At 43.7% G+C, this 17,485-nt stretch overlaps 1 protein-coding gene across 1 annotated transcript; it reads left to right on the top strand.

The window, feature by feature from the left end:
* The first annotated feature begins 984 nt into the window (after positions 1-984).
* Positions 985-13,393, top strand: UGDH (UDP-glucose 6-dehydrogenase). The gene is made up of 12 exons (XM_084266707.1): positions 985-1,065; positions 1,769-1,937; positions 4,130-4,231; positions 5,542-5,742; positions 5,829-6,026; positions 6,486-6,633; positions 7,747-7,841; positions 8,568-8,698; positions 9,387-9,520; positions 10,654-10,745; positions 10,850-10,960; positions 12,157-13,393. Exons 2-12 carry the CDS (start codon positions 1,776-1,778, stop codon positions 12,265-12,267), a joined length of 1,485 nt encoding a protein of 494 aa, XP_084122833.1. The 5' UTR covers positions 985-1,065; positions 1,769-1,775; the 3' UTR covers positions 12,268-13,393.
* Positions 13,394-17,485: the final 4,092 nt, after the last annotated feature.

The raw sequence follows: 17,485 nt of genomic DNA, 5'->3' as shown, positions 1-17,485 counted from the left end.
TCCTGAAGGCAGATGAAGTATAGTAACCTATCAAATTTATATAAAAGAGTAATCCCCAAGACCTTTACTACAACTAGGCAGCAGATCCCTAGGCAGTGCCCAGATAAGAAGGATAATAAAGCACGAGCTCCGTGTATTTCCTTACTCTATGAGTATTTGCCACCTGGACTTTAAACACTGTATCTCACCATTACCTGGCCACGTTCCTAGCCACAGCACTATGCTATGGGAGAGAAGGTGCCCGGTGTTTCCCAGCCAGCACAGCTAAAGTAACAAAAAGCATTCACACGTGTTACCTGACCTCCAAAACGCGGCTCTCACAAAGATGCAATAGAAAAGGGGAGCAGTTCAGCCCAGCAGCCCGCCCAACACCCAGTGGCACCTGACTCCCCCGGGAGCCCAGGCCTGTCCCCAGAGCTGCCGGGGGACACGGGGAGGGTGGGTGGCAGGCCCAGAGCAGCACGTCCCCCGCTGCACCACCCCGTCACAGCACCCCGGGGACGCGAGGGTCTGGGTACCCTTACGGTGGGTGTCTGGGGGCGGCCCCGACCCCCCGCCCACCAAGAGGTGGTGAGACCAGCCCGGCCGCCGTCACACACACACACACACACACAAAACGAAGAGCCGAGGCGCGGGGAAGGGCCACCAGCGGGCAAGGTCTCGCCCGGGGCTGGCGGCCGCTCAAAGCAGAGGATGGCCGCTGCAGCGGGGCAGGGCCGGGCCAGGCCGCGGTGACCCCAGCCGGGCCTGGGCACCCTGCGGCCCCTCAGCCTCCCGCGCAATGGCGCGCGCTGGCCAGACCGCCGGCGGCGCCTGAGGTGTCCCGCGCCCATTCGTCTCCGTCACGGGCGGGGGCGGGCTCTACCGGGCCGCGGCCTCCGCCCCGGGGGGAGGGAGACGCTAGCACGGGCGTCCGGGATGCCAGTGTCTGCCTCAGGCCCGCGGCAGCCCTTTAAATAGCTGCCACGGCGCTCTGCGGGGAAGGGTGTTGTCTGGAGCTCGCCGAGCATCCTCGCTGCAGCGCTCCAGCTTGGTTCGGGGTGGTGCTGCGGGACCCTACCTACAGTAAGTCTGCGGGCCGCGGCTTCGGTGCTGGCCGCGGGTCCCCGTGCAGCCTTCTCTGGGGGCTCACCGAGGCGGTGGTGGGCGTCGCTGCCGTTCCAGCTAGCTGCTACCCCGCGGGGCCGGCTTGAGGTCGGGAAGCCGCCGCCCGCCGCTGCTGGCGGGAACCTTTCACTGGGCTCCCGGGGACGGAGCCCGCGGGGGTCGGCCTCGGTCCCCGCCGCTGAGGGGCTGCGGGGTCGCTTCCCGGCCTGTTCCCCGCACCGGGGAGGGGGCGGGGGCTGCGGCCTCCGCGCTGGCGGCCCTTTTCCTGGCCGAGCGGCTTCGGGGACGGGGCGAGGGCCGGGCCCAGTCCGGGGGTCCCGGCCTGGCGCGGCTCTGCCCGCCGCGGGGCTGCGCCGGTCCCTCCCTCTGTACGCCGCCCGGAACGGTGGTCGCCGCTCACGCCTGTTAGTGCCGCGGTTCCGGCAGCTGCTGGGCCTGAGGGGGTGATATTTGCTCTACGGAAAGCCGCAGAAAGCGCTTCCTCAACGCCCTGCGTGTGCTGGCGCTCCCGGAGCGGGGCAGGCTCCAGCCGCCTGCCCGGGCACAGAGAGCGGCTGGAGGGGAGTGTTTCTCACATCAATATTTCTTTTGTTTCCTTCGATTGTTGGCCGGTATCTTTGCTTCCGACCCCTGATTCTCCTCTGCTCCCTCCTCTTACTAGAGCAGTCATGTTCGAGATTAAGAAGATTTGCTGCATTGGTGCCGGGTATGTCGGCGGCCCAACCTGTAGTGTGATTGCACAGATGTGTCCCAGCATCAAAGTCACTGTTGTGGATGTCAATGAGGCCAGAATCAATGCCTGGAATTCGGATACGCTCCCAATTTATGAGGTAATTGCGTCTCGCTGTTGTCTCCTCCACCAGCTACTGTTGCATTTCCTCCCCTAACACCACATGGCATTTCTATGTGGCTCACTCCTGCAGTGTGACATACTTATCAAGAACAGCCATGTCCTTCAAAAGAGCGTTCTGGAACAGCTGCTTGTCACTACGGCTCATTAAACCAGATTTTTTAAAAATTAAAAATGTAATTGTGTGTGTAGTGAACTGTTCTAAATCATGCAGACTTTCTTTTGGGACCTGATTTAAGTTGAACATAGCCCTCTTCCTCAGCTACAGGTAATATCTGCTGTGTTGTAGCACAGTGTGAATGTGTAATACTGATTGGTAAGCTTTATTCCCATTCCGAATGCTGCCAGAATCCAACCTGTGCTCCCCATCTTAACTGTGTTGTAAGATGGGGACAGTCATATTCCTGATTCACTTGTACCATAAACCCCCAATCTGGCCTGGGAAGACTAGGCCGTGTAAAAATTACTTAAGTGTGTCCCACTGACTCCTTCATTACAGACTCAGTGTAATTTGAAGATATATAAAGCATTTTTCTACTTTGTTTTTGGTAGCACTTGTTATTTCTCAACTGAAAGAATAGGTCATTCATGCCCTTGATCTTTGATGGGATATAATCTCTATAGCTTTGAGCTCTTCTCTTTAATGGGAGTGAAAACTCAGCCTGCTGCCTGCTACTAACAGTTACCCTTTTGCTCTAAGAGGACTTCTGAATCCTTTGTGTGCTGTACCACCAATATAGGGGTTTGGGGTTTTGTTTTGGTTTCTCCTCTTAAACCTACACTGTGACTTTTTTAGCAATGAGTAAATCTCCTTTGTCAGACACATTCAAAGAAAAAATTGTATAATGCTGAGATTAACAGGTGAGACACGAATAAAGATCATGAAAACAAGTATTTTGTTTTCATAAACACTTAGAGTGAATGAGTTAAAGTAGATGTAGTCTTGGTATGTGTTTTAAAAAAAAAAAAACCAACAAACCAGTGCATAAACCCAAACTTGCAACATCTGTTTCCAGGAATGGTGTCCATTGCTTACAAAGAATGTGCAAAAACTGCCAAGAATTAGTTCAGACAGTTGTAAAATTGAGTCATTTCAGCGAGGCTTTTGGTATTATTTTTTTATTTTTCTTTCCAGTGTCAGAATTATCTAGTGGGCTGCGTTTCTGTTACACCCAGTAAGACATAGTTGGAACACTTGATGGGTTGTAACCCATGTTGTTCAGCCAGCTGACCTTTGTTTTCCTTTTAAGTAGGTAGGTATTATATTATAAAGTGAGATAGCAAAAAAGGTCTTGCTTAAGAAAGCTTATGTTTGTTTTCTTCTCTCTCCCTCCAGTGAACCTTTGCTTTTCTGGCACTTACTCTCAAAGAGTTCATGTCATCATAGGCGTTTCTCAGTTGGGAGGTCTGATTGCCAAAGTGCATGACTTAGGGTTTTTTTTTTCAAACAAAAAGTAAAGGCTTCTTAGTTTATATAATTTATCTTAGTTTATATAATTTTTCAGACCTCTTATATATGGACATGTGGCCTCCTGCTGCTCTTGCCTGTGTGGAGGTGTTAAGGGAAAAGAAAGTGTTCTGGCATAGTATGTGTCTGTTGAAACAATCTCATCAAACTGTGGCTGTGATTCTTCTGTGCTGCAGGTGTGGTGCCATGATAAACTTAATCTGGTCCAAGCATGAGGTAGTTGTCAAAAGGAGTGGTCTCTAGCTCCTGTGTGTCTCTGCTGCCTTCCTTTCTCTGGATCTGGGCTTGCTAATTTGGTGGGAGACTTCCTTGTGGGCTGGGTTTTTTTTGTGCTCAGTCTGTTTTAGGTCTGATCTTGGGAGAGACTGAGGGATGTGTAGCTGTGGGAAAAGGAGATTGGGGACCTCTTCTTCTGCAGTCTAGGGAACGTTGTAAGACTTTTTGAATCTACTTAACATCACTCTACAGGTATTTCTTCAGTTGGTGCTCATAGTAATAAAATTGAGCACAGGAATAACTGCAGCCTGAAATCTACTTGTGCAAATAACAGTTTGGTGTGGGTGAAAGTTTTGAGATGGTATTTTGAGTGTTTGGAGTAAGGAAGGGCTTTTTTTTCCCCCTCCAATAAGTAAATCTACAAAAGCTTTGCTCTACATCTGAAAAACTGAAGACATGTATTAACCTTATGCTTTTTTTTTCTCCAGCCAGGGTTAAAAGAAGTGGTTGAATCCTGTCGAGGAAGAAACCTCTTCTTTTCCACCAGTATTGATGATGCCATTAGAGAAGCTGACCTTGTATTTATTTCTGTAAGTTTAGGTGGAGGAGGTGGATATGTGTGTGTTTTTGTGGGTTTTTTCCTTCACTATCACATCATCTTCCTCTTAGGTTAGGAAGAGGCCTTTGTTTTGTCTTGTAAATTCATTTAGCAATGTCATGTCAGTGTTTCAGTTTTCTCCTTGTCTTTCTGTGTATTGTGTGAAAAGTGTCCATCTCTATTGTTTTTTAATCTGTTTCTTGTAGCCAGGAGATCATTTGACAAACAAACAGGCTCTAAGTAAAAATTACAGCATTGAAGTTCAGCTTGGTTAGACATGTGGGGGCTCAGAGCAGAAAACAGTGCAGATCTGTCACTGCAGTGTACTATGGAAATCCCTGGGGATTAATAATACTGATGCAGTTCCTAGAAAAGGATGCAAAATGTGTACTGATTATTGGGTTATAAAGGTGATTTATTTCTAAAGCTTTTTAAAACAGTGTATTAATGGCAGAGAGGCCAGCTTTAGTATTTTCTAGCTCTGACTATTCAAAGCTGTAAATAGTACCAGTCAAACTGACATCTTGTAATCTGTAAGGCTGTTTCTAATTCAGAATCTAAAAGAACCTATTGCTAATCATCTTGGTAGGCCACAGTTGAGTTATTTTTGGTACTCATGCAGTTTTTTTCTTCAGAGTTCCTCTTTATTAGGGCACCCCAGTACAGAAATCTCATTCTGATAGTATTTTTCTCCATTCATTAAGCTTAAAATAAATGCTGCTTGACTGGATGACTGCCAGTGGTACAGGCCAGATATTGGCACCTGTACTTGGCTTAAAACATGCTATTGTGCTCTAATATTGTTGCCATTTCTTCATTGAGCTTGTATTGAAAAGGACCCTCTGTCTTAATCTAAATGACGTGTTTTCCCTCATGTTGCCTTTGTGCACTTCAGTATAGCAGTTTTCAGCAGCTCTGCATTTAAACCCACTTTGCAGTGGGACCTGACCCCTAACTGCCTTACTAGCTGCAAGATTCTTATAATGTGTGTTTTTGCACTCCTAATGTGCAACAGGAAACAGGAGGTGGCTGGCTGCAATCATGAGGAAATTACTGGTGTTGCCAGAGTAAGGACCAGGCTTCACTGATAGGAGCCAGTGAGCTTTCTTTAGAAGACAGAATGGGTAATTGAGAAAGCTAATAGCTCTTCATCTGATATGGTGACTAGACTAATTCTGGGGTAGAAGCAAGCTGGACTCTGGGAAGGAAAGTGTCCCTCATTCTTAACAGCTTCACCTCCTCAGTTGCTCTTGAGTTGAGACCTGTAACGTTTCCCCCCCCACTCCCTGTACCTGTGAATAGGTGAACACTCCAACAAAGACCTATGGCATGGGAAAAGGCCGAGCAGCTGATCTGAAGTACATTGAAGCCTGTGCAAGGCGCATTGTGCAGAACTCAAATGGCTATAAAATTGTGACTGAGAAGAGCACCGTCCCGGTGCGTGCTGCGGAGAGCATTCGTCGAATATTTGATGCTAATACTAAGCCTAACTTGGATCTGCAGGTAAGCATAATCTGGGTTGTGTGTTTGAAGGGTGGTTGTTGCTTCTGGCTTTTACCTGTTTTGTTTTTTTATTCCTGTGCCTGTAGGTGCTGTCTAACCCGGAGTTCCTCGCAGAGGGGACAGCCATCAAGGACCTGAAGAACCCAGACAGAGTGCTTATTGGTGGAGACGATTCTCCAGAGGGACAGAAAGCTGTCCGTGCTCTTTGTGCTGTTTATGAGCACTGGGTGCCCAAAGAAAAAATCCTCACAACCAATACCTGGTCATCAGAACTCTCTAAACTGGTTAGTGTTTCTCACTGCTGTTGCCTGCAGTGAGCAAAGGGTGTGAGACAGCACTCAGAAGCAGAAGTTCACTGGTGCTGAGTGACGCAGCTGGGAAAGACTGGCAAGGTTGGGAGGACCCAGTGTATGTGTCAAAGTATATTTTTTCCAGTTATCTCAGTTGAGCTAATACATATCAGCTTTCCATTAAATCTTTCCCTTGCTTTTATTGCTGTGTTATTTATTACTAAGAGTAAACCTTGGGTGCTGCAGAGACTAGTTACCATCATAAAACATTTCAAACTCTCAAAGTTAAATATTACATCATTTTGCTAAACACATTAACTGGTGTTCATATATTAAATAGGATATGTTATCACTTAGCTACTGCTAAAGTAACCCTTCCAGAAGTAACTGTGGGCATCTCAGTTTCTGGAAGAATCAAGTTGTTTACTGTGGGTTTTTTCTTTTTATTTACAGGCAGCTAATGCTTTCCTTGCCCAAAGAATCAGCAGCATTAACTCAATCAGTGCTCTCTGTGAAGCTACAGGAGCAGATGTTGAAGAAGTAGCAAGAGCTATTGGAACAGACCAAAGAATTGGAAATAAGTTTCTCAAAGCCAGTGTTGGTAAATGAAAATTTTTTTTCTTTTTTTCTGGGCTTTGTTTAATAGTGCAGTAGGTCTACTAGTAAAGTTTTGAAGTGATCTGATACTCTAAAATCTTCAACAGCATGAGTGTGTAAAAATACTGTTACAGAGGAGTAGCATAACTGAGTTTTTTTTTTCTGGTGAAACGTGGGACTGAGGTTGCTTTAGACCCTGGCAATCTGAAACCTGGGAGTTCAGAGTGCAGGGTTTATCCTGCCTGCCACATTGGAAAGAAAAATTGTAGCTTTATTTTTCTGAAGCATGACTGGTGAATGTGCTCTTCAAGGTGCCTTGCCAATTGTAACTGCTGCCACTTGTCTGAGGAAGGGGATACCTCCAGATCACAATGTGTCATGGCAACTTCTAATTTCTATGATGAATTCAGCTTAGATTTACTAGAGTGGTGATCAGGACAGGAAACATTCAGAACAAGAATAAAGTCTGTTTATATAGCTACAATTTCCATGCTAGAAAGAGAAGGTGATGTTGTTATATTCTATGATGTTGTATTTCATAAGGCTATTTTAAAGTCTATGCAAGAGTGGAAGGTAGATGGCAAATACACTACTAAAATTCCTGTTAGGTTCTAATACTTTCTACAGTGTGTTGCTTCTGGGATTCTCAGTGAAGTTCTAGGGATCAAGGATCTGTCTATTAATTGTTCTCCCTTAGTCAGCCATGGTGGTCTCTGCTTCTTGGGAATGATTACATATCCATCTGGGGATGGGGTAGGAAAGAACCTAATTTTAACATAACTGTTTTGAGAGGTATTTCTCCAAGTCTTGAACAGAGAGTAAACCCAGGAGCTTGTTCATGTACTTCCCATAAACAAGGCAATCTCAGGCCCCTAATTTTTAAAATTTCTATTGACTTCAGTGGGACTGGAAGGAGATTTTAGGGCTTCTGTTACTGGCAAAGGTAGGTCCAGGAGTTGGATTTTGAGACCTTAAGGTTTTCACTTCCTAGCAGTGAGATACTGGGAAAAATTACGATTCTGTAATGTGTTAATGATGGCAAAAAAGCTAGTTGATCCCAAATATTGTGTTACAGGAGTACTTTAGTCACCAGTAAAATAGCCACTTTCTTTTTCAGGGTTTGGGGGCAGCTGTTTTCAGAAGGATGTCTTGAATTTAGTGTACCTCTGTGAGGCACTGAACTTGCCTGAAGTAGCCCGCTACTGGCAACAGGTACGAGTCCTTTATTGATCTCATGGCCTTACTATTCTTCCTCAAATAAAGCTGGTTCATCAGAACCCTTCTGCCACATAGCTTGTACCTTGTGTTCCATAAGCTGCTGATGTTAATTCTCATTTTGGGTTGATAGTATCTTAAATCAAGAGTTCTTTCTAGTACATGGTGAACACTGACTAGGTGGGGGAACCTACTTTCGCTATTCCACTATTGATCCAGTGTTCCCTGTGTGTCAAGGGCTGGGGCTCAAAGTATGAAGCAGGATGTGAGGGAAAGCACAGCACCAGTAAGGCTGGCTGAACCCAGTTCCATGTAATGGCACAAGTGAGGCACTTTAAACCTTTGATGTAAACACATGAACACAGAAGTCTGTTAGTGTGGATTAAAAAGGCCAAAAATGTTCTCACAGTTGTTACATAGGACACATAGGCCCATGTGACATCACACCATGGGATGTCTATGTAACAAATACTCTTAACACTGAAATTGCTTTCCATGTTTTTCTTTGGAATACCATATGTTGTAGATTAAACTGTCATTGATTAAAATAGGATTTATCTCAGAATTTGATAAATTTATCTTCAAATTACTTACACTGAGTAAAAACACTTAGTTTTTTTTAAGCTTTAAACTTATGTGAGTAGCTTTGCTTGACTGTTAATAGAATCAATTTAGAGCTTAAAATAGCTCCCTTCTGTACCATCATGGTGTGTCTAATTTCAGGTAATAGATATGAATGATTACCAGAGAAGAAGATTTGCTTCCCGCATCATTGACAGCTTGTTCAATACTGTCACTGATAAGAAGATTGCTATTTTAGGGTTTGCATTCAAGAAGGATACTGGGGACACAAGGTAAGAAAGCAAATTCAGTTCACATCTGTGGGTGCCCTACATGTGTCACCAGCTATGCAGCTAAACTCCCCAGTTGAATTGTGTGTTAAAAACAGATCAGATACAGGTCCCTTCACCTCTTGTGACCAATGAACAAGCATTAGTCTTTCTTAAATGGGCAAGACAATTGATTCTTGACCTCTACAACATACTTCAGTCATTCAAAGCTAGAGCAGATAACACTAGTCCTTATTAACTTGCATAAGCAAAGACAGATTTTGATAGAGTTCTTCCTTTCCCTGTGGAAAAGGATGCAAATGTTCCAGCTTTGTTCCCGGAGGTGGTTAATTCTGCTTTCCGGTAAAGGCCAAACTTTATACAGTTCTCCCCAACTGCAGTTTGTGGGGAATGCCTGTAAGATTGACGCCTTATTAATTATGGTCAGTAGGAGTCCTGGGGCTTAGTATCTTGTAGCAAGAGAGAGATAAACTTGTTTTTTGCATTACTTTCCTTGGTGTCTCAAAACTTCAAGTTTGGATTTAAAACTGACATGGATTACTGCTAAGATGTTTAATGTAAAGCTTGTGTAAAAACAAACAAACCAAAAAACCCCAACCAAACCAAAGCCACCCTGGCATTGCATATCATGACACTTGAAGACTTGCATTACTTAGAACATGACATCTGGTTATCTGATTCACTTCCCTAGAGAGTCATCCAGTATCTACATTAGCAAGTATTTAATGGATGAAGGAGCAAAACTCCATATCTATGATCCCAAAGTACCTAAGGAACAAATAATCTTGGATCTCTCACATCCTGGTGTTTCAGAAGATAACCAAGGTAAGAATGCTCATGTACAGCTTTTGTCACACACAGGCCCACCAAGGTCTGTTCAGATATTCTAAATTCACTTTCACACTTTAACCATGGCAGTGATGTGCTGTTGGAGGCACTTAGCAGAGCTTGGAGGATTACTGTAACTCCTCCCCCATTCCCCATAGTTTTTACAGATAAATGCTAATTCTGTACTGTTATATATTTTTCTTCTGGTAAATACTCGTTTGAATACATGCAAAGAACTTTCTGCATAATTAAAAGGAAGAGAAAGAAGAATGTCTAGAAGTAGGAAAAACTAATGTTGGTGTTTTGGCTCCTTTGTGTCCTGAGTCCTCTCTTACCTTAGTTCTTGCTTGCATATGTAAAGGAGAAAAGAAATAATTCTGGAACTTTTGGTAAAGCATTTTCCCCTTTCCCCCAAATAATTTCCAAATTCATCTGTTCCCTTAAATTCTAGAAGGCTTTAAAGTAATCACTTATGACTAGAAAATTATTGTGGAGAAGCAGGGAGTATTTAGGATTGGTTTTTTCCTTTCCCTGTTGGGGAGAATGGAGATGATGGATGGATGGATGGATGGATGGATGGATGGATGGATGGATGGATGCAGGAGAAGGATAGATAGGTCTTCTAGAGGTGAAGAGAATGGAGGAAAACAAGCTGTGGTGAAGAGTGAAGGGTGTGCATTATTTAGCATGCCCATAAATCAGAGAGGGATAGGAGGGTTGCCTCTAGGTGGCTGCTGGGGCACTCAGAGGCTAAAGGCAGCCCCTACTGAGGTGTGTGAGCTGGGTGTTAAATAGCATCTGTGGTGTGCTGGTGTTGTACAGGCAGGGCCTTTCTGAGAGCTGGCATTTGAACCCCTATTGCAAGTTCCAGTTCTAGTGATGCTCCCGACTGCTTAAATCAAATTTGGATGCTTAACTTCAGACACTTAGGTGCCCTGACACTATTGAGGTACAAGCTGCTTTCATTTAACTAAGTAAAATCAGTGACAACTGTCCTGACAGGCATTTTATCTAGATGAGTGACTTGAAATGCCCCTTGTCTGAGCAGGGTGAGGAAGGAGACAAGTTTGCCCAGTGAGCACCAGACTGGTACTACAGTGTGCAGAATGCAACTGTCTGTTCTGTTGCAGTGTCTCGGTTGGTCACTATAAGCAAAGATCCCTATGAAGCCTGTGATGGAGCTCATGCCCTCGTGATTTGCACTGAATGGGACATGTTTAAGGTAAAAATGTTATCTTCAAATGAAGTTTAAAAAAAAAAAAAAGGGGGGGGGGGGGGGGTACTATGCTGTTTATCTATTCTGTCTGCTTTAATTGCCCTTTACAGGAGCTGGATTATGAACGCATTCACAAGAAGATGCTGAAGCCTGCATTTATCTTTGATGGTAGGAGAGTTCTAGATGATCTTCACAATGAACTACAAGTCATTGGCTTCCAGGTAATCACCTGGGTGATGCTGATACCTAGTGTTTCTATCCTTCTGCTCCCTGTTCCCTCTTGCTTTTGCTCTATAATGACTGAGATGCAAGGAAAAACCCCAACCTTTTCAAGTGAGGACTTAAATCTAAAGCCTTCTGTACTTCAGTCCTGCCACTAAGCCATCAGCATTGAGGAGAGCGTGCCCTGAAGCACTGACAGCATAGGCAGAATGTAACTAATACTAGAACCACCTGAATAATCCAATAGAAGCATCTGAGCCAGGCACAATCAGAGCAAAATCCTAAAGCCAGATCAGATGCGTGTTTTGGTTGGTGTACTTCTGGGCACTCTGATTACTGCACAATGGCCACAGACTCTTGCTGGTTTTCCCCTGCTTAAACTACAGATGATTATTACACTGTTTTGAACAGGCTTGTAGAAATCACTTTAACCAATGAACTGAAGCTATTATGGGCAAATACAGTACATATAGCTGACATAACTACTTGATTACATCAGCATGCTCTTCTCAGAGGTGTACTGTTTAAATGTCTAGAACATACTTTATTCTGAAGTGTGTTACTTAACATAGTTAAAATTGATGTACTGTTATCTCTTGTTGCTTTGCATCTTATCAGTACTACTGAGCATCTGAACTATTTTACTGGTGTTTTGTCCTTTACAAGTTCTGACCTAAAAGTGAGAGGAACCCCTCTCACTTTGGATCTTGCAGTACCTGGTTTACATATGTCAGCCGTGTTACATGTTTATATGATGAGTTGGCTGCCTCGAGGCTTTCAGAGCCTGTTTTGGAGATACTCCACTGCATTAAGGAGGGGAGAAAGCTTCTTCTGTCTTAATTTACCTGATAGAAATCTTTAGATGAAGGAGGCCAACCCCACACTTCCTGAATACCCAGAAACATTTTATGATACTTGTACTGATAGTCCTGTAGAAGCAGAGGCACGTGGATGTTCACATTAGGGAGATGCAGCTCCAAATAAGCAAAGCAGGCACCTGTGAAACACTGGCTTCAGAAAGCTCTTTGCAACTCCAGTCCCAGGAACTGTCCCTGTGCACACTGCTTTCTGGCTTGTCATTCCAGTGTTTGTGAAATGCAGTTGTGGTCTTAGATTTAGTTTGTAGATCCCTCGTGGGCTGATGTGATTCCATTAGCTTGCCACACTCACATCCTAAATGTGTTTTCTCTTGCAGATTGAAACAATTGGGAAGAAGGTGTCAGCCAAAAGAATTCCTTTTGCTTCTTCATGTGAAATCCCTAAGTTCAGCCTCCAGGACCCACCTGTCAAAAAGCCTAGAGTATAATGTCTAATAGGTACTGAAGGAATTCTGTGGACCTTCTTAGTGATAACTGTAAGCCTATGAATTTTTTAAGGAAAGGTATTTTTCATAACACTAAAAACCAATTTTACACTACAAATGGTACCTGGTACATGTGAATTCAGTCTATTTTCAAATCTCTATTTTTATAGCAATTTTTTTTGTTACTGAAGATGGTACAGACCTGGTTTTAATAACAATTTGTCTTTTAAGTGGAGAAGTTACCTTCAAACTGCAGACTTCTGCTTCCAGAAACGTTCCTAAACTGCACTTTAAATCTTTCAACTGATGTGAAAGATAAGAACCAGAACATCTTTGTAACTTAGTCCAGTTATGGACAGCGATTGGGAATTTTGGTCTCACTGACTGTTCACTTTCTTCTGGGGTAATTCTTTGCCCAGTTAAATACTTGCTTTGACTGGCATAGAAGTCAAAACAGTAGTTCTGAGTGAATTTGGTAGGATTTGGGTTGAGCTCTAAAATAGAGCTAACTGTACTAATAATGCCCTGATCCCAGTTGGACCAGTGGGCACTGAGGCAGTCTAAACTGCATCACTTGGGAGGCCAGATAGTTCTGCAGGCATCTATCATGTAACTAATGACAGTGGATTAGCAGCCACAAACTGATCCACTGGCAGATCTTCACTTTTGGTTCTCTGATTGTCCTGCCTACATTCCATGTGCACCCATAGAAATTATTGACCTAATCAGATCCCTGGGGCAAGATTTTCCTAAGTAACAGCAATACCACCCACCTTCAGCAGAGGAGTGCTCTCATTTGAATTGAAGCAGAATTACTGTAATTTGGTGTCAGTCCAAGTAGAAAGCAAATACTGGCTTCAGAGCTACCTGATGGTTATCTTCCTTCCTTTCTGCTTACATACTTCATCTGAAGGCAGCTTTCTTAATGAATCTGCAAAAATTATTCTCTGCTGTTAAGATATTATTTAAACAAACAAAAAAAAAAGCCCCATAAGTTAGTCAGCTTGCTACCTCATTTAATTAGCAGGAATGAATACTTCCTATGTTATCTTGGTTTTGCCTTTACTATTAACCTATTTCTACTTGTTTTTATTATTATCAGTTGGCCAGTGCTATTAAAATCCTTGATGACAAAGTTTGTGTTTGGCTTGTTGCATGGGGTTGTGGAGGGGAGGATAGAGAAGGATGACCATGAACAGGTTTCAGACTAGGAAGCACATATGTCTTGACAAGTAATAGTGTTGGGGTGTTAGAGAAATATCCTGTAACTAGTCACGTAATACCTTCTGAATTTATTCCACACATGTATGTTCTATGAGTAGTGACACAAAGCCTAAGATCAGTGTTGTCCTGGCAGCGAGTGCTGTTACCAACACTGCCCACAGAAACAGAATTTAAGCTTTAGGACAGCAGTTTGAAGATTTTGGTAACTGTACTGTCTACCCAAATTGTTACATGAGACAGGTGCTTGACTGAGAGCGCTGGGTCCTTGAGCCAGGTGCTTCTGAATTTGGCTCATTCATTAATGGCTTTTACATAAGGGCTTAGTGTGCAGCAGTCAGTCAGTGCTTTGAGCAAATAGGCCTTGGGCTCCCTGTCCTACAGCAGGATTCTTTTCTGAGGAGTGCATCAGAAGCTAGTCAAAGTGCTTAACATCAAACTGCCATGTTTTATCATGCCATCTCCTCTTCCTTACTCAGTAGCACTACCCTCATACAGCATCCCCAGGGTAGGGAGGAGATTGTGATACAGTTGTGGTATTTGTAAGCACTGTCATCTGATGGTAGGTGACAGTGTCTTTGCAGGCAGGCGTCTTCCTGACTACCTCTGCCCCCCTCCTTGCACCTCAGAGCAAGTTGGTCATTTCTCCCTGGGGAGTCAGAGGGTACTGATGTGTTGTGCTCAAGAGATTGCTTATCCTGAACCATGTTCAGGGTAGCACAGGACTACTTCAGGACTCATCTTAACAGAGAGACTTCAGAAAACTGGGGTGCTTTTCCAGAACTTGGACACAGTAGTGCCTCAGAGGGACCTGTCCTTGTCAGTTTTAAGTGGATGGATGAACTATAAACTTTGATGGGAAGCATGTGCAAGAGCTGTAGGGCTGATTAGGGTTCCTGAGGCTTCCAGTGGCTTGTCATGCAAGGAGATGGGGGAACTAGGTGCTGCACCCCTATTCCTTCTCTCTTTTGCCTGCAGGCTGAGTTGATGCCTGGATAATGACTTGCAGATTTGCCATAAAGATGGTGAAGAATGGGGAAGTTTGTTAGAGTGATTATGCTATAACTTCCTTTTCTTAGGAAAGCTGGAGTGGCAGATGCTTTCTGAGGAGCAACAAGGGGTAAAACTGGTACTGGCATTTTCTTGCATTGTTGTAGAGTCAGTTTGTTTAACTTCTTGGTGGCTGCGGTCTTTTAGTTGGAAACTGGGATTGTGGGATAGATCAGTCTGAAGAGGCAGTGGTGTGTGCCTGTGGGATGCTACAGTGCTTACCTTGTGTATGTGCAAGATAACCTTACCACGGGCCAAAAGAGCCAGCTTTGGAAGCTTTCACAGCACTCTGAATCATAACCCATCATCTTCAGGGTACAGTTGCGGGGGAAGTAAGAATTAGACATGACTTGCATTCCTGCTTTGATGGCTTGAGCAGTGTGTGTAAGAGATGGGTTTTAATGCTATTGAGACTCTGTCTATGGAATCTTGCAGCATGTAATTCTTGATTGTGTAGGAGAAGCAATGGACTCCTGTACCCTGAAATTCTTCTTTTATGGGGTTATTAAAACACAATTCTACAGTAACACTGCCTTTCACTGCACACATGTGAATACAACAGCTGAAGTGAATCCAGCTGATCATCCTCATGGCACTCCTCCTAGGATCCCAGAGCTGGATGCAGTACTCCAGGTAGGGTCTCACAAGTGCAGAGTGACCAAATCACTTCCATTGGCTTGCTGGTCATGCTGCTTTTGATGCAGCCCAGGAGGCAGCTGGTTTTCTGGGCTGTGAGCACATGTTGCTGGATGGTGTTGATCTCCCCTACCAGCATCCCCAAGTCCTCCTCAGGGCTGCTCCCATTCCTGTAGTTGTGCTTGGGATTGCCCCAACCTGTGTGCAGGACCTTGACACTTGGTCGTCTTGAACTTCATGAGGTTTGCACAGTGAAACAGTGATGAGATTTCTGTACTGGCCAACAAGCTTAGACTCCTGTCACTTGAGGCTCTTCTGGCAGCCTGGAATTTACAGTCGTGTTATAATCTTGCTCAACAGCTGAAGTTTGAAATGAATTGTAAAACAACACAGGAAGGCGTAACGGGTTGTCTATGTCAATTTTCATTACTTGCTTTTTGTATTCCAAGCTGGGCATTCATATTGCAAGCTGAACATCTGCACCAAGTTGCCCCATCTTGTAACGAAGAAGCATAAATACTTGACATTTTATTTTTAAATTAAGGGGACCCAATATTAATTATTGATCAAGAAGGAAAAGTGTTAAAGCTATTCTTAAATGAACTCACTGGCTTTGTTGATTTAATCTAGAGACTTGAAAGCACTGGAAGATGCATTTCTTTAGTCAGCTGCAAAACATTTAATTATGCTTCACAGAGTGTAGCAGATTGATGTAATGATGCTAAAAAAGACTACTCATTCTTTTAAAGCGTCTGTGTCAACTTGAAATCATATTCCCAAAACTCAGTTTGATGTTTTCCTGATTGCAAGGAAGATTAATGTTTCTTAAAATATTTTATGGCTGCTTTGTGAAACAAACTGACAGAGTGAAGCAATTGACATACAAAAAGAAAATGTCACTAAACATGAAACTTGATCAGAAACAAAATTGAGAGTCATGAAACCTGTGCTGAATTTGTAAGCAGGAGTTTGGAGACTGGCACTTTAACATAACTGGGCAACAGGGAAGGAAGTATGGCTGTAAAAGCACAACTCCTTAAGTAGGGAAAGTACTTTAAGACTTGTCACTCTATGGTACAGATTGTGAAAGGTCCTCAAAGACTCTTGAAAACAAACGTAAGAAAAAAGAAATCTCTTCAGTCAAGATGTGACTGCTTTCCTCAGAAGTCAGAGCAAAACACGCAGTTAGAAAACAGCTTATGTAGCTTCTGAAACTCAGTACCAGCTGGCAGACAGTTGTGCAGAAGTGTGACATCATCTTCCAAACCACCCAGCAGCAACTCATAAAATAACTCTAACATGAAATAATATGTGTTTCCAGAGGCATTATTTTTCTCACTGTAAAGAAGTCATGGATAACCAGTGTGCAGTATCCTCTCTTCAGAGTTTGCTAATAGCTGTGTGGCTCAGAATTCCTTTTTCCCTATTTCTGGCGTTGATATACTGGAATAACAGTAACTTGGCAAAAGCTCTAGCAACACTCTGTGCAGGCAAGTCAAAGCCATTATTTATAGTAGAGCCTCTAATATTATTAAAGGCAGGCAGCTGTTAGATGTGTAGGTATCCTGGAGTTAAGGCTGCACCCCTCCCTGCGTGCCGCTGTGGAGGGAACACTGAATTTCCTTACCATAGCTGGTAACCTTCCACTGCTCTGGGGCTCCACGTACTCCAGCTGAAGCACTGCACTTTTGCATTTTGCCTGGTCTTCCCAAGACTAGGGATCAGATTTTTCTTAAATTTTAAAATGCATTATTATTTTAAAATGTTCTATATATTTTTTTAAAAAAAGCTTTGCCTTTTTATCTGCCTTTACAAAAGTACAGCTATTAAGACCTCTGCTCCTCATCCCTCAGGTTTCTCTTCCTCTAATTTACACTGCCATTACACTGCTTAATTAGTACATTCCTTCTAGCTGAAGGCTATTTGTCTTCATAGTGCTTTACTATTGCTATACTTTGTACTTCATTTTGTGAAGTGTCAATGGTGCATCACTGGCCTTAGTAATCTGATTTTTGTTAATGACAGTACCAAGTTTCTCCTACACATTAACTTGCTAATTAGCTGTCTTCCTTCTAACATAGTGCGGAGTAGGGGGCAGTACCCTTCCACAGGGGTACAGTAGAGGGGAAACCCTGGAGCCAGCTACAGGGTTACCTACATGATGTGTATGGGACCAGGCAGCAAAAGTGTGGCATGTTTCAGAAATAACTTTAAGAAGATACAGCTGAAGCCAGTTCACAAAAGGTATCTAATATCCAGAGCAGACAACTCAGAATCATTAGGGAGCACTTTGGCAATCAAAGGGGCACATTGA

This window comes from Gallinula chloropus (assembly GCF_964237585.1).
Source record: "Gallinula chloropus genome assembly, chromosome: 7".
NCBI lineage: Eukaryota > Metazoa > Chordata > Aves > Gruiformes > Rallidae > Gallinula > Gallinula chloropus.
This window is presented reverse-complemented; position numbering and strand designations above follow the sequence as displayed.

Coding starts and splice junctions, on each gene's coding strand:
- UGDH (XM_084266707.1), top strand. CDS start 1,776: ATGTTCGAGATTAAGAAGATTTGCTGCATTGGTGCCGGGTATGTCGGC. Junction 6,634..7,746: donor GTTTCTCAAAGCCAGTGTTG/GTAAATGAAAAT, acceptor TTTCTTTTTCAG/GGTTTGGGGGCAGCTGTTTT. Junction 7,842..8,567: donor TAGCCCGCTACTGGCAACAG/GTACGAGTCCTT, acceptor GTCTAATTTCAG/GTAATAGATATGAATGATTA.